The sequence below is a fragment of the Chionomys nivalis genome, chromosome 6, assembly GCF_950005125.1.
Source record: "Chionomys nivalis chromosome 6, mChiNiv1.1, whole genome shotgun sequence".
Classification (NCBI taxonomy): domain Eukaryota; kingdom Metazoa; phylum Chordata; class Mammalia; order Rodentia; family Cricetidae; genus Chionomys; species Chionomys nivalis.
In genome coordinates, this window is record NC_080091.1 from 14,566,821 (window position 1) to 14,588,504 (window position 21,684).

A 21,684-nucleotide genomic window follows, 5' to 3' on the forward strand; every position below is an offset into this window, starting at 1 on the left:
AGGTGTAGGCCGTTATAAGATTTTTTTTTGTGTGTGTGTGTGATTGGGAGTTCTCTGGCCCTGAAGTAGGAACACAGCGGGGCCTCACTGTTCTTTTTAAAAACTGGTTAAGGCGGCCTATTTAAATGAAGATTAACTTTGACTTTGTCCTTGTCATAAATTTAGCAATTGTTACCTAAGATTAAGGGTTAAAGACCCATTTTTAGAAATACACCAAGCAAGCGGACTGCAGAACCAATCAGTAAACCTCACGGAGCTTTGCTCAGCTTTTTATTTCCAAATCGTCCTCGAGTTAAGCTCGCTTCTGGGCCAGAGAATCTGAAAACTCTTAGGGGTGGGAGGAGTCCGAGGGAGCCACGCCCACCGCGCCATTGGAAGCGCGAACGCCGATTCCAGGCTCTGTAGCCAATGCCCTCCCCTCTGCGCTCAGCCTAGCAACTGCGGGCCAATGAGCGGAGGGCTATCGTTTGCTCCGCACCGGTCTTTTCCAGCCAATAGGAAACGTCCCTCGCCCCGCCCCCTTCATGCTCGGAGGCGGGGACTCAGGCTTCACTTCCGGCCGCTGCGTGTGTTGTCATAGCGACCATTTTACGTTAACTGGCTTGTAGTGTCTAAGCAGGGGGCCTGGCGACGGCGGGGGCCGTGCTGCCTGCGTTCTCCGTCGGCTTCCTGCGGCCGAAAGGCTCGAGCGGGCCGGGGGAGTCTGGCCTAGGCATCCGCGTCGCCCGGTGTGGGCGGGATGGCTGCGGAAGAAGAGGACGAGGTGGAATGGGTGGTGGAGAGCATCGCGGGGTTCCTGCGGGGTCCGGATTGGTCCATCCCCATCTTGGACTTTGTGGAGCAGAAATGCGAAGGTAAAAACCAGACCCTGAACAAGTGAATATCACTCGTTGTCTCTGCCCGCCGGGGCCTAGGGTTAGTTTTGTTGAAGGAATTGCTTTCGCCTCTTCCCCGGGTGGGATGGGGGTTTCTTTGCCGACCTGAAAGAGGGCACCAAGACCTGCCACCCATTCCGGCCTGAGCGCATATCCTGAACTTTAATACCATGTTCGGCCTGCCTCTTCATCCCACACGTTTCTGGGTAACCAGCATCTTCCCCAGTTACTTGGGAGAAGCGTTGTTTTCCCTCGAGTTCTTTGGACTCCTGGATGTCTCCCTGTGGGCTCAGTCTACGAAATGAAAACTATTCACTCTGGCCATTTCATCTGCAAAGAAGGTCATGCGATTTCCCCAGCAGGACCAAAGCAGGTGATGGGGAGAAGACCTTTCTAACAATTGAGGCATGCAGATGTGCAATACATTCAAAGGATCAGCATCCCCGCATTCTGGTCGCTTCATACCCGGATTCATATCGTAAAGACAAAGTGAAGTGTATTCATAGAGAAGGACAACAAACGACATCACACCCAGCCTTTATTTACCTTGGCAGCCCTTGAAGGGTAGCACTATTCATCAGTCCGCTGAGCTTGTGTCATAGGTTAGTGGGATTAGACTTGTTTGTAAGGATCGGTGCGGTAGAGCTGGGGTGAGTACAAGCTGCAGGGAAACGCAGCCAAGGCAGTGTTTTTATGCTTTTCCAGGATGAGCTGGCCAGTCAGAAAGGTAATGGGTTCCCAGGCATTCGCAGTATCTGAGTACATCTGGATTCAGCTAACAGAGGGTTCTTATCCTGCATTGTCTTGCAGGGCTTCTTTTGACCCTGAGAGTCCATGGATCTAGTCAAGAAAGATTGCTGTTTGACCACTGAACCTTTTATTTTATTCTAACTGTTAAAATTCAAGCACCAGTTAAGTGTGTTTGCAGGTAACTTTTAAGGAGGTTCAAATAGCAACGTAGTTTACCTGTATCCCTCTGAAGAATTTAAAATACTGTTAGAAGATTGATGAAGCCTGGGAGAAGCCTGACCTCCTTGAGAAGAGACTATTTCATCCATTGATTTCATTTAGCCCCTGAGACTAAATGCTGAATGGAAAGAGGGCGGGGCATGTCCTCTCTCCACAGGTGTCAAGAGCCTGGTCCTCTCCCTAGTCACAGCTAATGGCACATTTTTACAGAGAAGCAAAGCTTGGGTTTACAACCATGCTGCAGTGATGTGGTTTCAGAACTGTCTGAAAGAGTTTAAGTAGCATTTGTATTGAATGTATGTGCAGTGTCTCCCAGAACGCATGCAGAGTAAAGAGGAATAATGTCGGGAACATGAGGGAAACTGTGCTGTTTTCTACTTCAGATAATTTAAAGATTAATTTAGACAGATTTGTGGTATCAACATTTCAATATATATTGAGTTACCTTGGAACAGAAACTGGGGATAGAAACCCTCTGTTTGAGAAGTTTATAGTCCACCAAGAGAAGACACACCTGTAAGTGGCGAGTGCAGGCGCATACATGTTAGAAAGAAAGGGGCTGGGGAGATGGCTTGTGAGCCTAACCCCACAGCCCACGGGGTGGAAAGGAAGAACAGGCTCCTGCAAGTCCATTTGTAAAGTTTTTATATTTGTACTTAATGAAATAATTTGTTTTTTTGACACTGTTCTATTCTCTTATAAATTTAGTTTTTGATGATGAAGAAGAAAGCAAATTGACCTATACAGAAATTCATCAAGAATACAAAGAGCTAGTGAGTATTTTTCCCACTGATTTTTGTTTTGTTTTGTTTGAGATGGGGGGGGTCTTACTGTGCAGCCTTGGGTGACCTGGAACTCACTATGTAAACCATTCTGGCCTTGATCTCGCAGAGATTTATGTGTCTCTGCCTCCTCAGTGTTGGGACTAAAGGTGTGTGCCACAATGGCTGGCTGGCTTCACTGATCTTTAAGAGGCATTTTATAATTCTTAATCTTTTTAAATTAAAAAAGTGCTTTTTAAAATTGAAGTTATTTAAAATTGTTTTTTTAAAGATTTATTTAGTTTATATGTATGGGTGTTTCACCTGCATGCATGTGCACCATATATGTGTCTGTTGTAACTGGAGTTGTGGATGATTGTGAACCCCCGTGTGGGTGCTGGGCATGGGAACTGGTCTGGACATCAGCAACTGCTCCTAGCTGCCAAACCCCTCTGCAGCTCTTCAGCCTCACAGTTCATCCTGCTCCGGTCGCGTTAACCATATTCTCGGGCTCATAATTTCCAGTGATTTTGCATTTTTCTGTCTTAGACTTTAAGTGATGATTTATTGTAGCAATAGAATCTCTCATTTGTAAATTGAATTCCCATTTAGCTGGTGCCTCTAGGCAAGGTTTGTGCTTCCCTTACTTAAAATTGTCTTAGGTTTTTTTTTACATTTTTTAATTGTTTTTATTAAGCTATACATTTTTCTCACTCCACTACTCTTCTCCCCCTCCCCTTTCTTACTCCGCATGCTCCGAGTATTTTAAAGAAGGCAGTGGGTAGAGGAGTTGCACCATGTTCACTGTCGTAACTCAGCCTACTCCAGTAGAGGAAGTTAAACTCCATGTGATTCCTGGCAAGAAAACCCCACTTTTGCTGTTAGTTTACTGGTGAAAGACATTATTACTTCCATGTCTTATATAGTAGTATTTATGTTAATTACAAAGAGCATTCTAGGCAGTCAGAATGCCATTTAGATTTTTCCTATGTAAATGATAATATTAAACCTTTCCCATTTAGGTTGAAAAGCTGTTAGAAAGTTACCTGAAAGAAATAGGAATTAATGAAGATCAGTTTCAAGAAGCATGCACCTCCCCTCTGGCAAAGACACGCACGTCACAGGTATTAACTCTTGTCTTACGCTGGTCTTGTTTTCCCAGGGCTTCTATTAAATTTAGTGTGTTTGATTGTGGGGGTGTAAGAGTTGTGATATGAGACACTGTGTGTGGTGGAAACATTCACCGGATGTATGGGTGTTTCACCTGCATGCATGTGTACCATATATGTGTCTGTACCCACAGAGGTCAAGGGGGGGGCACCAGGTTCCTTGTAACTGGAGTTATTTAAAAAGAACTGGATGTGTTCTTTTTAAACCACCTTAAGTAATGTGCACTGATGGAATTAGAAATAAGCATCCTGCTCTCAGAGTTGTTAAGATGACAGAATTTATCTGGTTTTGGTTTCATTTCTATAGGATGCTGATAATTCTGTAGTTGCCTTTTATTGTTTATATTTGTAGCAAATGCAGGTTCTAGTTTTTGGGACTTCTTATGAAATTATTTTTGTTTATGTTTTTGAGTGTTTTACCTACATGTATGTGTACGTGCTTGGTACCTATGAAGGTCAGAAGAGGGCTTGGATCTACCTGGAAGTGGAGTTAGGGCTAGCTGTGAGCTGCCATGTGGGTGCTGGGAGTGAGCCTGGGTCCTCTGCAGGAGCTGCAAGTGCTCTTAACTGCTGAACCATCTCTGATGTTCATGGGACTGGTTTTGTTGTCTTTTAGTTCTGCACTGCCGTGCTGAGTGGCTGATAGGTACATATGTAATGCTTATTGAGAGTTCTTGTGAATTGATATGCTTTTAAAAGATGTTTTTATTTTATTTATTTTGAGACAGGGACTTGCTGTGTAACCAGGCCAGCCTCAAACTCACTATGTAGCTTGGGTTGGTCTTGAACTTATAGGCTTCCTGTTTTGCCCTCCCAGGTTCTGAGATTACAAGGGTGAACCACCTTGCTCAATTCCCTAATTGATGTTTTAGACATATGCTTGGTGTTACTCACTTTATCTTCTTGGTACCATTTAGCTTCCACCTATAGATGAGGAGACGAAAGCAGAGAAAGAGCACACAGCTGCTCCCAAGTCTGCAGCTCCGTTGGTGGGAGAGCAAGCTTTCCAGCGCAGGCAGTCTCCCTGGAAGCCCTTGCTCGAGGCTCAGGACGGGGCTGTCCCTCTTACTCAGATGGTGATCTTAAGAGCAAATACTCGTATTTGGTTAGCAAGGTCAGAAGAGGGCACTGGATTCACTGGAACTGGACTTACAAATGGTTGTAAGCTGTTATATGGGTGCTTGGAATTGAATCTGGGTACTCTTAACTGCTGAACCAATTCTCTAGTCCCAGAGACAAATTTTTATATTATAATATATTTAAAATAAGAATGTTTTATGTAATTGATAGTTATTATTTAATTGGTAGTTTTTTCTGAGTCACACATAAAATGGCCTATTTTACTAATCTCTGTAATCTCAGACTCCATGAAATACTATAAAAGTGTTACTGCTAGCCGGGCGATGGTGGCGCACACCTTTAATCCCAGCACTCTGGAGGCAGAGGCGGGTGGATCTCTGTGAGTTCGAGACCAGCCTGGTCTACAGAGCTAGTTCCAGGACAGGCTCCAAAGCCACAGAGAAACCCTGTCTCGAAAAACCAAAAAAAAAAAAAAAAAAAAAAAAAAGTGTTACTGCTATTTTTATTGATGCCAGGGATTAAATAATATCCAGGGCCACAGTGCTACTGTGCCTATAGTCATAATGGAGGTTGGCTTTTGCTATTGAGATTCTCTTCTTCTCTAATATGCAATGTTTCTGAAACCTTTGTTTTAAGAACTAATGTATAGACGTATGTGGACACTCCTCTTATAAAGATTATAGCTTCTTATGTCTGAAACAGGGCTCAGGAATATGCTTTATTTGTTTATTTTTAATTAATTTTGTTATTTTTTTTAAAGATTTATTTATTTATTGTATATACACTGCCTGCATGTATTCCTGCAGGCCAGAAGAGGGCACCAGATCTCATTACAGATGGTTGTGAGCCACCATGTGGTTGCTGGGAATTGAACTCAGTATCTCTGGAAGAGCAACCAGTGCTCTTAACCTCTGAGCAACCAGTGCTCTTAACCTCTGAGCCCCCAGGAATATGCTTTATTAACAGTTTTTTTTTTTTGATTTATTAAGAGGGGTCAAAGATCACAATTACAAGTTCAATCTCTAGCTTGCTGCTGGAAAATTTATTTGCCACATTGATCTCAATAGCAGTGCCCATAGCTGGTGTTATGGCCCACGCCTGTAAACCCCAATACTGTGTCTCAGGAAGCTTACAATTGAGTTTGAGGCCAGTAGGCTGCAGAGTGAGACCCTGTCTCAAAAAGCCAAAAATAAAACAGAGTAGCAGTATTATTCTAAAGGTTTGCCCGTGAGGATTGTACTTGGTGTCACTAATAGGCCAGGAAGCCCCATGACTATTGTGTGGTGGCCTAACCCCCGAAGGGGTTCAGACTCAAGCTGCTCACATCACTTTCAGTCCAGAGCTCGCAGCTAATGTTTGCCATTCCTGCCCTGAGGTAGACCCCTGGTCACGCAGACAGAATTTAGGGAGTGCTGTATCGTTTTCTTATAGCGCACTCATTGTAGATGCCGCCCAGAGCTGCTCTTGCCTTTCCTTTTGAGGCTGCGCCTCTAGAAGGTGAGCTGGCTCGTGGGGGAAGGGCTTATCTCTTCCTAGTGGGATTCTTCGGTGAAGGCTCTGGTCATGGTGTTCTTTGTGAGAATATTGTCTTTGCCTTCTAGTGAACAGCACCGTCTGTGTTACCTCAGCATGGTTTTGTGTGGCCAGCTTTTTCCACTGGTCTCAGGTGGAGTTGAAAAGTAAATTCTGGTAAAGTAAGACCCGAGTGTTTCCTTTGGGTTTCCATGCTTTTCAAATCTTATTCTGCTTATTAATTAGAAACTGTTTTTCTTGGCTAAATGTAACATTACTAATAGTTAAGGAAATAGTTGTGTGTGTACTCTTAATGGTAGATAACTTTATTATTATTAAAGATTTATTTTTATTTTATGCATAAGGATGTTTTGCCTGTATGTATGTCTGTGTCCCACATGTATGCCTGGTGCCCTCAGAGGCCAGAAGAGGGTGTCAGATCCCCTAAGACTGGAGTTAGATGGTTGTGAGCCACCTTGTGGGTACTGGGAATTGAGCGTGGGTCCTCAGCGAGGACTGCCCTTGAGCCGCTGCTCCAGCCCCACTTTAGTCTTCACCTGTAATACTCCATTTTCTTGTCATTTAGTTTAACTTGGTACAGTTTTTTCTTCTAAGACAGGATTTTTCTGTGTCACCCTGACTGTCCTGGAACTCACTCTCTGGACGTGACTGGCCTCAAACTCAGAGATCCTCCTGCCTCTCCCTCCTGAGTGCTGGGACTAAAGGTGTGCTCCACCACCGCCTGGTGTGACTTGATAGTTTCTTTAAGGGATAATTTTACAGTTCCGGAATAGTTATTAAACCCCAAATAAATTTCAGGAGATAGGATGTAAACCAAATAGATACTATGTGGGCTGAAAAACAAACCTAGATATCTAAGTGATAACTTAGAAAAATAAACCAGACCGCTGTGTTGTTTTCCATTTGTTTTGGGAAAGGAGGCAGCCAGTCTGACCCCTGGAGGCCTGCCTGGGAGTTGAGTGACTTAGTCTGAGAACCCTATTTTAAAGGCTTTAAAAATCTTGGCAGGGTATAGCTATATAACCTGCATTCCCAATACTTGGGAGGCCAAGGCAGGAGAGTTAGGAGTTGGAGGCCAACTGGGGCTACGTCGTGAGAGTTCACTTGAGTCGCCTGGCCATGATACTGATGCAGCGTCCCTGAATTAATGTGCTGCTTGTCAGTGCAAATGATGAGAGGAACGTGGGGCAAATAGTTTAACCTGCAGACTTCCTCCCACAGGCCATTTTGCAGCCCGTGTTGGCAGCAGAGGACTTCACTATCTTTAAAGCAATGATGGTCCAGAAGAACATTGAGATGCAGCTTCAAGCCATCCGGATAATCCAGGAGAGGAATGGTAAAGTGTTGAACTTAGAATCCGAGTACTAACTGGAGCCTTTTGGAGGCTTGATCTTTCTTTTTTTTTTTAATCATCGAAAACAGTATTACCTTTTCTGCATTTATTTCACATTTGAAAGTCTTTGGGTAAAGTAAAAGATTTAAGGATATAAATTTCAAAATTTGGCGTGTGACATTTCAATGAAAGAAGATAGGAATTTAATGATGCTTTAGTTTATTTGAGGCTTGCCTTTCTGTCAGGCCATTGTGTTAATTAAGTTTAGTGTTTTGAATGACTGTGGTTGAGAACACAGGGGGACTCCTTTGTCCTCTGACTTTTTTTTTTTTTTTTTTTTTTGGTTTCTTGAGACAGGGTTTCTCTGTAGCTTTGGAGCCTGTCCTGGAACTAGCTCTTGTAGACCAGGCTGGCCTCGAACTCCCAGAGATCCGCCTGCCTCTGCCTCCTGAGTGCTGGGATTAAAGGCATGTGCCACCACCACTGGGCTCCTCTGACTTTTTTTAAATTTCTTTTTGAGATAGGGTTTCTTTGTGTAACAGCCCTCTCTGTCCTGGAACTAGCTCTGTAGACCAGGCTGACCTCGAACTCACAGAGATCTGCCTGCCTCTGCCTCCCGATTACTGGGATTAAAGACAGCTCCACCTCCCGTCTGGCCCTGCTTGTCACTCTTGCCTGGCTTGTCGCTTAGTAGGAAATGGTTTTCAGGCTCCAGGAAGCTCTAGAGTCAACTGGCAAGCTCCAGTTTGTGCCCCAGTGGGTCTGGGGTGGGACCTGATCCTCCCTGTCTTCAATAGGTTCCCAGCTGTTTCTGGAGCTGCTGGTCCTGGGCTACAGGGACCAGCACTTGACTAGTTTGGCAGCAGACTTACCCTTTGGTTGTTTTGTGATGGGATGGGAGCTGTTTGCCCTCAAGGGTGTAGAATGTGCAATAAATGGGACTTGTTTTTGATTTGAGGGGAGGAGCATATGTGCCAGGGCACACATTTGTTGATCAGAGGACAGCTTTCAGGACGGATCCTAGGAACCAAACGTGGGCCATCAGCATGGGCAGCAAGCAGCTTTACTAACTGAGCCCTCGCACCAGCCCAACAAGTAGCGCTTCTGTTATGAGACAAATATCAGAATGTTGTAGATCTTGTGCTGACTGTGAGTTGAGCCTTCCTCTTTAGACAGCCACTAGCGTAACTGTGCTCTGAAGTTAGGCTGCTTTTCCCAATGGGTCACAGCGTTGTCATCTGTGGGTAAGACAGAACAGCACCTCAACTCTGAAACAGGAGATACAGCCGAGTTACTGTGAAGTAGATAAAATTGGAAGAGTCTCTTTTTTGTTGTTCAACTATGCTTTGTTCTGAAAAGTCTTTTCTTCTTGATATTCTGAAACTAGCTTTAATGTGGCTTGGGGGATAATTGCTTTATATTTGTAAAACTTGTTGTGAGAGGACAAGGTTTGTTAGAATAGTGAATCTGACTAGCGGACTCTAGTTTTCACGTTGCCATTTAAGGAAATTCGATGTTTATAAAAAGGGAACAATTATTTCTGCAGCTATACATAGGCTGTCTGCTCCAGATTGCCAGTAAAAGAGCCCCAGTGAAAATGGCAGGCGTAGTTAGATGTCATAGTCTCTGTCTTGTCAGTCGGGGCTCCTGCTGCTGAGAGGAAACACCACGACCAAATCAGCGTGGGGAGGAGAGAGAGGGTTTACACTTCTGCGTCATAGTCCGTCACTGAAGAAGTCAGGACGGGAACTCAAGCAGGCCAGAAACCTGGAGGCAGGAGCTGATGCAGAGGTCATGGAGGGTGCTGCTTACTGACTTGTTCATCATGACTTGCTCGGCCTGCTTTCTAGAACCCAGGACCAGCTGCCCAGGGATGGCACCACCCGCAATGGGCTGGGCTCTCCCCCATCAGTCACTAATTAAGAAAATGTCCTACAGCTGGACCTTATGGAGGCATTGCTTCAACCGAGATTCCTTCTTTCAGAGAACTCTAGCTTGTGTCAAGTTGTATAAAACTATCTAGCACAGTATCCCTGATCAAGATGTCCAGAGGGAGCCAGGCGGTGGTGGTGCATGCCTTTAATCCCAGTACTTGGGATGCAGAGGTAGGCGGATCTCTGTGAGTTTGAGGCCAGCCTGGTCTACAAAGTGAGTTCCAGAACAGGCTTCAAAGCTACACAAAGAAACCCTGCCTCGAAAAAACAAAAACAAAACAAAACAAGATAAATTTGGGGCTGGAGAGATGGCTCAGAGTTTAAGAGCACTGGGTGCTCTTCCAGAGGTCCTGAGTTCAATTCCCAGCAACTACAAGGTGGCTCACGAACCATCTATAATGAGATCTTGTGCCGCGGGCATACATGGAGGCTGAACACTGTATATATAACAAGTAAATCTTAAAGAAAAAAAAGAAGTCCAGAGGAAGAAAAGCCCAGAATTGGTTACTCTAGTGGTTCAGTGATGTCTCCGAGGCCTCTGACACTTGGCATTTTTCTCTTCTGACATTCCCAGCCTCTTTTTCTGCTTCCAATGCAGACTCAGTGTTTCATGAGGAAAGGAATGTTGCCTTTTGTGTGACTTTTTTTGTTTGTTTGTTTGTTAGCAAGGTAACATTTCGTGCAAGCCCTCCGAGAGCCCACCACTCAGGCCCCATTGCACAGGATTGGGGTCATTTCCCTTTTCTAAACTGTCTGGAAGAGGATGAGACCATTGTGATAGCTGGAGCGATCAAGCACCATTCTCCTGAAGTGAGGGAGGGAGGGTCCGACCTCAGTGATGGCTGTCAGAGAAGGAGGGAGGAAGTGGAGTAGTGACTGCTGCCAGTCACAGTGTCACAGTAGAGGGCGATTCGCCCTGTGCATGCATTGGAGCTTCCAGTGCAGTCTTTAACTGTGCTGCTTAACTTATATCAGGGGCCAGTAGTAGATTAGTGTTGATTGTGCTCAAAGCAGGATGTTTGGAATTTTCCTTCCTTCCTTCCTTCCTTCCTTCCTTCCTTCCTTCCTTCCTTCCTTTACTTTTTTTTTTTTTTTTTTTTTTTTTTGAGACAAGGTTTTTCCATATAGCCCTGGCTATGCTGGAACTTGCTCTGTAGACCAGACTAGTCTTGAACTCAGAAGTCCGCCTCTGTCTGCCTCCTGAGTGCTGGGATTAAAGATCTGTGCCACCACTGCCTGGTGAATTTTATTTCCTCTAAGAAAAATGCAAAGATTCTTGTTTGTATCTGGTCAAATAATTTGGAATAAATGTATTTTGACAATTTGAAAGAATTTCTTGGTGTTGTGTTGTTCCTGCCTTTAATCCTCCTTAAAGAAGTTGCTAGGAGCTGGGCAGTGGTGGCACACGCCTTTAATTCCAGCACTTGGGAGGCAGAGGCAGGCAGATCTCTGTGAGTTCGAGACCAGCCTGGTCTACAAGAGCTAGTTCCAGGACAGGCTCCAAAACCACAGAGAAACCCTGTCTCAAAAAACAAAAAACAAAACAAAACAAAAAAAAAAAAAAAAAAAAGAAGAAGAAGAAGTTGCTAGGAGAAGGGATTTGGGAGCTCTTGACTGACCAAATTCCACTACAGATGCTGTGTTTACGGTGTCACTCTCCCCTGGGTGAGGTGCGCACACATCTTCCTGCTCTTCCCATACAAATGACTGCAATTAACTCAACAGAATGTTTAGCCCAAAATGCATGTGCACATCAAGGGAACTGGAATATTAAATGACTTTAGAGCAAGCCCAGAATCCCACTGTGCACATTTGCAGGAAGAAGTGGAAGGTAAATGAAGGTGCACCCTGCCAGTGCTGTAGAGCACAGGCGTGAGCAGAGCACTCACTCCCAGCCTCGAGGCAGAAGTAAACTAAACCAACACTTAGAATTAGTTCCCGTGAATCTGTTAGGGGAGGGGCGAGAGGGGTGAAAATTAGCACAATTGTGATTTAAAGCTATTGGCAATATCTGCACAAATGCTTTACATGTTCAGCACATGCTGTCACTGCACATCATGAGCAGAGCCCTCTCGGTAACGCTGCCGTTCACATGGAGACATTAACAAAACACGGCTCTGTTTTGTGAACGTTCCCACTTAAGGTTCACCGTTAAAAGCCTTTCATTAACCCTGGATAAGTGATATCAGTAGTAGATACTGTGTGATAATGGAAGACCATAACATCTAATATTTGTATTGCCATACAGTTTTTTTCAAGTTTTAATTTTTTTTACTTAATCATGTGAAAGACTGTATGTGTGTGTGTGTGTGTATGTATGTGTATATATATATATATATATTACTATGAATTGTTTCTGACTAAATTGTGACTGTTGTGGGACTGAGTCCCTAAAATGTGAATGGAAGATAATTAAGAAGATAAGGCTTGAAAAGAATTTGAAGTCATCAGTTATAGACTGCTTTGTCCTTGATGCACCGCAGCAGTGAGAAGTGCTTTTGGTTGACGTCTTCCGTGTGCTGTTTGGTTTTGAACAGGTGTCTTACCCGACTGCTTAACTGACGGCACCGATGTAGTCAGTGATCTTGAACAGGAAGAGATGAAAATCCTGAGGGAGGTCCTCAGGTGAGCTGCTTCATCTGCTTCTGAGTAAACTGTTAATAGTGTTGTGTATGATCTGAATGGGTGTAAGCTTTTCCCTAGAAAATATGACCACCTAGCAAGACCAACGAAATGATTGTTGAGTTTTTAGTTATGTGACACAGCTTGAGGGTCCCATATTCAAATGCTTAAGACCCAAGTGTTTCAGATTTTGGATACTTGCACAGATCACAGATAGGTTGAGCATCCCTAATCAAAAATCCTGAAATCCAAACCTTCCCAATTTAAAGCCTTTCAGAGCATTCTAGATTTTCATGTGAGATGTCTAATTTGTATTATATCTAACTGTAGAAAAATATTTTTGTATCATAAATTCTGGATCAGTCCAATTGAGAGGATTTCCCTACCCTTACCCGACATGCCCTTTCTCATGGGATTAAGGAACTAGCCACCAACGGAAAAAAAACTGCAGTAGACTTGGCGGATTAATAGGGAAGGGTAGAGTGTGACCTGGGCTGAGCAGAGTTCTTCCTGTCTGCTGTGTTAGAGGCCATTCATGCTGGTGCTGCAAAGTTGGAGGCTGGGCATCTGTACCCACCTGCCCCAGCTGCCCAGCTGAGGAATGGCCTGTAACCTAGGGAGGAGAGTGGGAGGTGTTGATCTCAGAGGAGTATCTTGCCAATCACTTCTTCCGATCTCAACCTGGTGCTTGGCATGGGATGTGTAACCCTTTAACCAAAAAAGGTTAGTGAGCACTATTTTTCCTTGAAGACCTTGCTCCTGGTTACTGTGGGAGCTCTGGAGGGAGGAACCATAGTAGCACGTAATTTTTGAGTCTGTGAGGATGTTTGTAGTCACTTTAGAAAGATGGACATAGTGGGAAACTATGACAGGAATTCCAAGGCTTAATTTAATTTTACGGGATGTGAATGAGTCTGGGGACAAAAACGAACATAGCCCTTTCCTGCCAGATCCTGCCCTGTGGCGGGGGCAGTTGGGAGCTTGAGTTTCTGGGTGTGCAGAGGGAGGGTATTTGTCTTGAGGACTGGTTGCGTTGACTGGCGGTTGCCCTGGACTGTCTTGAGGGGTCTCCGCAGCCTTTCTTCTTCTCTTGCTGTGACTGGTTCCTGACTCATTAGGGTTGTTAGGGTTCCTCCCGCTAGGGCTGATGTAGCATAAACTATTTTGGTTGGGTTAATACTTTCAGATTTTTAGTTTGTAAAGCTTAGCTGTGGGCATGGGAGATAGTCGACTTCAGCTATTTCCTAGTCAGAGTGCCTCTGAACTGTTTAAAGAGACTGAAGGTGGTAGGACAGCTCAGATGCCACTGGACAGACCAGAACAGGGGAGACAGCCCCATCAGGAAGGATGTAACATTTCTCTCCCTCCCTCCCTCCCTCCCTCCCTCCCTCCCTCCCTCCCTCCCTCCCTCCCTCCCTCCCGTCCTCCCTCCCTCCCTCCCTATTTATTTATTTATTTATTTATTTATTTATTTATTTATTTATTTTGTTTTCCGAGACAGGGTTTCTCTGTAGCTTTGGAGCCTGTCCTGGAACTCCCTTTGAAAACCAGGCTGGCCTCGAACTCACAGAGATCCGCCTGCCTCTGCCTTCCAGTGCTGGGATTAAAGGTTTGCGCCACCACCGCCCGGCTTTCTTTTTGGTTTTAGAAACAGGGGTTTTCTGTGTAGCCTTAGCTGTCCTGTAACTCACTCTGTAGACCAGGCTGGCCTCGAACTCACAGAGATCTGCCTGCCTCTGCCTCCTGAGTGCTGGGATTAAGGGCGTGTGCCGGGCTGGATGTAGCATTTCTAAGAGAATCAAATCAAAGGTTGTATTTTTGTTTTTGAACCAGTTGTCTGTAGTTCAGGCTAGCTTCAAACTCAGTATATAGCTGAGGATGACCCTAAATACCCGAACCTCCGGCCTCTTCCTTCCAAGTACTGGATTTATAGACATGTGCCTACTACTTCTGGCCAGAATGAGTCTTTCCTAATGGAGTTTGCCATGAAAATATGGGTTTAGACCAGGCGGTGGTGGTGCACGCCTATAATCCTAGCACTCTGGAGTCAGAGGCAGGTGGATCTCTGAGAGTTCAAGGCCAGCCTGGGCTACAGAGAGAGTTCTAGGACAGAGAGGACTGTTGAACAGAGAAACCTGTCTTTTGTTTTGTTTTGTTTTATTTATTTATTATGTATACAGTGTTCTATCTGTATGTATGCTTGCTGACCAGAAGGGGCACCAGATCTCATAGATGGCTGTGAGCCACCATGTGTTTGCTGGGAATTGAACTCAGGACCTCTGGAAGAGCAGGCGGTGCTCTTAACCTTTGAGGCATCTCTCCAGCCCCGAGAAACCCTGTCTTGAAAAACAAAAACAAAACAAACAAAAGGGAAAAAATGTGGGTTTAGGTCACTTATTTGTATGCTAACTAAAAAACAAAGAGGTTTAGAATTTGAGATCTGTTGGAGGTTGTTCAGGTAGGTTCCTTAGGTAACCAATATAGTCTGTTACTATCTCCACTCTGCAGTGTCGGCCTGTGGAGCAGGGTGTAGATGGCTGTTCTCCATCTCTGGAGAGACACCTCGTCCACACGGTGGCGATGGTGCCGTAGGTCCCCTCGTCCACATATAGCCAGGTTACCATGCTGCATATTCTTTGATGATGGGGAATTTACTCTTTTACTGGGTAGGTGCGCACACCTTTAATCGGAGCACTTGGGAGGCAGAGGCAGGAGGTTCTCTGAGTTTGAGGCCAGCCTCGTTGGTCTACAAAGTGAGTTCCAGGGCAGCCAAGGCTATATAGTGAGACCCTGTCTCAAAAAACAAAACAAAACAGATTAACTTTTAACTTTCTTATGTTGCAGAAAATCAAAAGAAGAATATGACCAGGAGGAAGAAAGGAAACGAAAAAAGCAGGTGCTTGCAGGATGTAGATGCAGCAGAAGTCTGTCTTACTGGCATTGCCTCTTTCTTACCTACTCTTGGCTTTTGCTATTAGCATTTAAGTTTCTACAGAACTCCTCAGAGTAGCCATATATTTTTGGCAAGTCAAAATATTTATATTTTACTTTTTATCCTTTTTTTTAAAAGATGGAAAATACCTTTTCCTTCTGGTTGGTGCAGGTACTGGTGTGCCTTGTGTGAATATATGCGTGTTAGCATGTGTGTAAGCACACATGCCTGTGTGCATGTGCATGTATGGAGGGGCAAGATTGGTGTCAGGTGGCCCCTCAGTTTCTCCACATTATATTGAGGCAGGGTCTCGTGCTGAACCCAGATTCTGTCGCTGTCGCTGTGGCTAGTCTGGCTTAGGGAATGCCATCTTCATTTTATATGCAGGGATTAAAGGTCAGCTGCTTCCCAGGCACCCATATGTGGCTCTTTGCTGTCCATGACTCCAGTTCCAGGGGATTTGGCATCTTCTGGTACCAGGCATACACACAGTATATATAATACGTCAGGCAAAATACTTATACACATAAAATCAAAATGAATACTTAAAAAAAAACAAAACAAAAACCAGACACGCTTCTGTGGTGAAGAACAGCACTCATCAGTGGGTGGGATTTAACAGCCTGTGCATTTCACAGGGCAATAGGAAGTCCCCTTGCAGAAGGACCTCCCCAGCTGTGGGATTTAGAGGTTTTTTTGTACCACATATGAGATCCCTGTGCAGTGGGCCTCAGATCCATTCAAATGCAGTTGTTTTTACTTCACAATGGTCATGCCTATTTCACCAGCATGGTTATCCTGTCTGCCAGGTCAGTATTACAGCTTGCAGAGTTCACAGCTGGGTAAGAAGCTTGATTTTTTTATTTTTACTTTTTGAAACAGGCTCTTACTGTGTAGCCCTGGTTGGCACAGAACTTGTTATGTAGACCAGGCTGTCCTCAAACCCACAGAGATCTGCCTGGCCCTGCTTCCCAAATGCTGGGATTAAAGGTGTGCACATACTTTCTTACAAGAGTATACTTTATAAATTCTTAGAAAGTAATTATTGGTGCTAGGGGTGTAGCTCAGTGACAGTGCCTATGCTTACTATATGTCATAGGTTAATCCCTAGCCTTTTCCCTATACCCAGATTTAGAATTCTGTCAGTTTAAATTTGCTCACTTTATATCATTAGTCTGGCAACCTATCGTTTAAATTTCATGGTAAAGGCTCAGAGCATCACATCAAAAATGGTAATATCACTGATATACTGTTCTAGGGAATTCTTTATAAAGTCTTGTCTTTATTATTGCTCTATTGCTGTAAAGAGACACCATGAACAAGGCAACTTATAAGAGAGCATTTAACTGGGGCATGGTTTACAATTTCAGAGGGCGAGTTCGTAACCATCACGGAGGAGAACATGACAGCAGGCAGGCAGATTGGCATAGTACTGGAGCAGTAGCTCAGTTTATGTTTTATCCACAGGCAGCAGGCAGAAGCCTCAAAGCCCACCCCCAGAGACACACCTCCTCCAACAAGGCCACACCTAATTCTTTCCAGAGTCCAACTGGGGAACAAGCATTCAGACAGGAGACTGTGGGGCCATTTCTCATTCAAACCACCACAAAGTTCCTCCGATTGTTCAGTGTCTTCCTCATTCATCCATGGTCATGCTACCAAGTAAATAATCAAATTCAAAGAAAAGAGAAAAATTTTACTTTCCTTGTTTTCTTGACCCCTTTGTGTTGAAACATCAACCATGGCTTTCACCACGGTTCTTTCTTCATCCTTAATCCTACTCCTTTGGTTATCATTCGTACTGCATTATTTGAAACAGAATATTACTTGCCTCAAAAAGTAGGAGGTATAGGAGCTGGAGAGATGGTTTAGCAGTTAAGAGTATGCCGCTCTTCCAGAGGACCCAGGTTCAGTTCCCAGCACCCACACAGTGGCTCACAGCATCTTATCTCCAGTTCCAGGGAATTATGATGCCCCCTTCCAATCTGTGGGCACTAGACAAACATGCAGTATACATACATGCAGGTGAAATACACACCAAAATAAGTCTAAAAAAGTTAAATAAGAAAGTAGGCACTAGCTGGGCATGATGGCGCATACCTTTAATCCCAGTCTTTGGGAGGCAGAGGCAGGAGGTTTTCTGAGAGTTTGAGGCCAGGCTGGTCTACAGAATGAGTTCCAGGACAGCCAGGTTTTTTACACAGAGAAACTCTGTCCTGAAAAACAAAACAAACAAAAAACCAAAAACAAAACAAAAAACAAAAAAGAAGGAAAAGTAGAATCTATAAAATGTTACATGTTTAATATCCTGGGGAAGTTGTTCACTAGCTCAGTGCACAGTCATGTTTTAAATGATCTTTGGATTGCTTAACTATTGATTGGTCAACATTAATTTTTTTCCTTTTTAAAAAATTGTGTTATGGAATCCTGAAGTCATCAGAGGCTAAAATGGAAGACCCACCAGTGTATACTCCTGAAGCTGCAAAAATGAGTAATTCCCAAGGGGATGGCGAACATTTTGTTCAGCCACCTTCAGGTAAGCTTGAGGAGCACTGACTTTAACACACACGCCCTGAGAGAACCGCTGCTCCACAGCACGCTTCACCTCAAAGGCCTGGAACATTGAGTGGCTTTGCTACTTACAAGGTTTTTTAAGTGGAGTTTGTTTGCAGCTAGGAAATAGCCAGCATGCCATTTCCACATTTCTCAGTGAAGCTTGGAATCCAGAGAGTAACAGTTCTCTTTGAGGGAGCCACCAGCTTTTGTACAATTTCAATAGCATATAATCACATTTGTATTTGTGAGCTGGAAGCTCAACTTGGAGGGTTAAAATTGAAAATTACCTTTAAAATTTACCTTAAGGTAAAAGTAGAAAATAAGACATTTTTTGTAGGTGTTTAGTTATTCATTATGTCCTTAAAGGAAATGCTAGCAGATGAACTTGTTCAGTACGTATCATATCCACTTTGAATATTTTCTTATACTGTATAGAAGTAACTGCAACAGAAATTGAATCATGATCATGATTTTAGTTTTTCACAAGTTTCTTTGGTTTTAAACATCTTTTATGAATTGAAAAGATAAAAAATGTGAGATAGACATTGTGGTTTTTTTTTTTTCCTAAATAATGAATTCAGGAAAGTGACTTCACAAGTGTTCTGAGCTCCTGAGTAGTGAAATGTGCCTTCCGACTCTAAATACTATTTGAAATAGTCTGTACTGATTGGCCTTGAACTCAGAGATCCACCTGCCTCAGTCTGCTTTTCGAATTATGGTTTTTCCATTTGTCAGAGTTCCACTTTATTCTTGTTTGCTCATTGGTTTTGAAGGAACAGGCTAACACTGGTCAGGAGTGTAGGACAGAAACAGGGCTATAAAGTTCCCTTCTGCACTTTTATTATGTCTGGTCTTTTTTTTTTTCTGTATGTGAGTTCTATCTATAGGCCAGACAATAGTGAGATCCTGTAACTAAATAAATAAAAACAAAAACCCAGAATTTCATCAGAGACCACATAAAATAGTATACATGTCAATAGCAAAACAAGTGGCAGATAACTTCTACTTGATTTTTGATTTTTCAGGATTTGTAAAATTGGTATATCAGACTTTTGGGATCACTTCATATAAAGTGATGGGACCCTACCTAGTAAGAAGTCCTAATTTTAAAAGAATCAGGGTGTTTGATTTGTATTGTTTGCCCTTTTATTCCTGTCTTCTCTTGGTTCCTACTAAAAATAATAGCATCTCTTCTGTGATGGAGTTGCCAGATATGAATTTGTTTCATTAGGCCTTCTAATCCTTTCTTCTCCAATTCTGTGGTTGTTTGAGGAGCCAAGACTGCTTCTAGTAAAATGGTCTCTAGTGTGACCTGAATATTAGCAGTTACTTGTTTAGACTCATTAGGTGCTGTGGCCTCCGTCTAGACCGTTTGGGAAGTGCCGCTCTATATTATCTTTTCATGGGAGCCTGCAAAGGATTTTATCTGGTCTCCCTGGCAGTGCAGTCAGCTTGTTCTCTATTCCTCAGCAGCGATCTTGCCAAGTTTCTTTGCTGCTATACATACCTGGAAGGATTATTAATCCTTTTTGAGATATGTACCATGCTCCTTTTTACTTCTATCATTTTAATGTCTTTGTATGTCTGTTTTCTTTCATAGCCCATGTAATTAAAAATGTTTTTATCTTTTAATTTTTGCTGTGTATATGTGGCATATGTCTGTGTGCACATATATCAATACTCATGGATGAGACATGTAGAGGTCAGCGGTTGAGGTTGTCTTCCTCTGTTGCTGTCCACTTTATTGTTTGAGATAGGGTCTCTTCATTGAACCTAGAACTCACTGACTGGCCAGCAAGCCTCTGAGCTCCATTTGTCTCTGGTGATGTCCTCTGCCAGGCTCAGCTTTTTAAATGAGTGTGGGGTATCCAAACTAAGATTCTCATTCTCTCATAGCTGTTTTCCCACCGAACCATCTCCTAAGCCCCACCCTCTCAAAAGTGATGATTTGTGTGCAGATGTACATGTATACGCGAGACTGAGAGGCTTGTGTCCACTGTGTGCTCTATGCATGTGGTCAAGAACAAGTTGCAGGAGTTGGTTCTGTCCTTCATGTAGGTCCCAAGATCAAACTCATATATGTCATCATACTGGTGGCCAGAGACTTAACTTTCTAAGTCATTTTACTAGGCTTAAAAAAAAAAAAACCCAAAAACCCCCAACGCCTCCCCCCCCCGCTTTTCTTATAAAAAGTAGACTATAAAAGCAAGTAGAATGTTAATTATACCTATGGCAGTGTTACTGAATGCTTATATTACATGTACTTTGAAGTTTCTCCTTGCTGTAGGAATGGTTACATTTTCTTAGTGCATTAGTAGTTCCTTTCAGTATGTAATAGAAAACAAGCCACTGCTGTTTTCGAATGTTGTAAGACAGAAAATCAGTGTCATTAAGTGTACAGTCACATGCTTAGAAGCAAGATGTTATTGTGAGGTACTTGTGTGCTGTTTGAATTAGGAAGTATCAATGTTTTCCATAAGTGTGGTCCTTTAAGTTACAATATCCCATAACTGGTCTCACTGTTTACTACCAGAAGTTAAAGTGCATTTTGCTAATCAGTCAGTACAACCTTTGGCAAGAAAGATGGAGCTGCTGCCTGAAACTTTTTCCCTCCCACAAAAAGGTCTGAAGATTCCTGGTTTAGAACATTCGAACATGGAAGGACCAATAGCAGTAAGTAAAAGCTAACTTACTATGAGCAAGACACAGTCATACATTCATTAGGATCTTACAACTTAATATTGACCAATATTAAGATGTCGAAGTGTTGTGTGGACTTGAATATTGACAGCTCCTTCTCTTATCTGAACCAGAATCTGTCAGCACTTGGAACAGAAGAGTTACGGCAACGAGAACACTATCTCAAGCAGAAAAGAGATAAGCTAATGTCCATGAGAAAGGATATGAGGGCAAAACAGATCCAGAATACTGAGCAAAAAGGAAAGCCTACCAGGGAGGTGGAGGTATGGCTAGTTTAATGGGTCAACTGCAAAGCAGGGGAAGAGATTTTGGTTTGTGTAATAAAGTCTTCAATGAATTTTGGTGCTTGATCCACTCAAATGAACCATCTGCTAGTACAACTGCTAAATCTTCTCTCAGGAGAGTTTAGCTGGGAATTCTGTGAGGCAGAAATAATCACTTCATTATACAGCTCTGTTGACTTCCCATGCTGAGTTCCTCAGGGTTGATGGTCTGTCTTACCTTAGCCATTTGAGAAACTTGGTTGTTGACTTTTAAGTTTTACTGAAAATGCCCTTTTTGTTCTTTTGAAGCATGTTGAGAATTTTAGACATATAAAGCTAATTTTTAATTTTTGTCTTTTCTTCTTTTCTTTCTTAAAGGAAATGACAGAGAAGCCAGAAATGACAGCAGAGGAGAAACAAACATTAATAAAGAGGCGACTACTTGCAGAAAAACTTAAAGAAGAAGTTATTAATAAGTAATATGAAGAGTTAGCAAAACAGTTCAAATTTTCTTAAAAATAAATTATTTAATCCTTAAACAAGACTGTTAGTTTCAAGCAAATACCTGCTTTCTAAATGCAACTATAAGCTATTACTTTAAACAGGTAAAGGGCAAGAGGGAAGGCAGTTTAACAGAAATTTCTGCATAGAGCCAGGTATGGTGTTGCATGCCTATAATCTTAGCAAGCAGGAGGATCAGGAGTTCAAGGTCATCCTTAGGCACAGATCAAACTGGAGGCCAGCCTAGGTTACCTGAACCTGTCTCAAACAACCTAAATAAATAAAATAAGACAAAAATGTGCATGTTTTCTCTTCCAAAGGGGCTACAGAGAGAAACTGGTCGATAGCGCATGCTTTCATTCATTCTTCCTAGACACTGTGTTAAGATGATACACAGCCATGGTACAGTAGTCAACCAGACTGACAGGGTCCCAGCTTTCACGGGGTTATCGAGGG

At 43.1% G+C, this 21,684-nt stretch overlaps 1 protein-coding gene across 2 annotated transcripts; it reads left to right on the plus strand.

The window, feature by feature from the left end:
- The first annotated feature begins 566 nt into the window (after positions 1-566).
- On the plus strand, positions 567-21,271 carry Cfap36 (cilia and flagella associated protein 36). Of its 2 annotated transcripts, none has more exons than XM_057772618.1 (10): positions 567-854; positions 2,553-2,617; positions 3,628-3,729; positions 7,609-7,723; positions 12,192-12,279; positions 15,121-15,172; positions 17,642-17,744; positions 20,298-20,437; positions 20,578-20,727; positions 21,106-21,271. In XM_057772618.1, exons 1-10 carry the CDS (start codon positions 740-742, stop codon positions 21,205-21,207), a joined length of 1,032 nt encoding a protein of 343 aa, XP_057628601.1. In that variant the 5' UTR covers positions 567-739; the 3' UTR covers positions 21,208-21,271. The 2 variants fall into 2 exon arrangements, with proteins under 2 accessions (XP_057628601.1, XP_057628602.1); XM_057772619.1 differs by having other exon boundaries at positions 20,388-20,437.
- The last annotated feature ends 413 nt before the right edge of the window (positions 21,272-21,684 follow it).

Bases quoted from the DNA above. Each gene is read 5' to 3' on its own strand.
- Cfap36 (XM_057772618.1), top strand. From the start codon at position 740: ATGGCTGCGGAAGAAGAGGACGAGGTGGAATGGGTGGTGGAGAGCATC. The intron at 855-2,552 runs GTAAAAACCAGA...TTATAAATTTAG, and splicing joins TGTGGAGCAGAAATGCGAAG to TTTTTGATGATGAAGAAGAA. The intron at 7,724-12,191 runs GTAAAGTGTTGA...GGTTTTGAACAG, and splicing joins GATAATCCAGGAGAGGAATG to GTGTCTTACCCGACTGCTTA.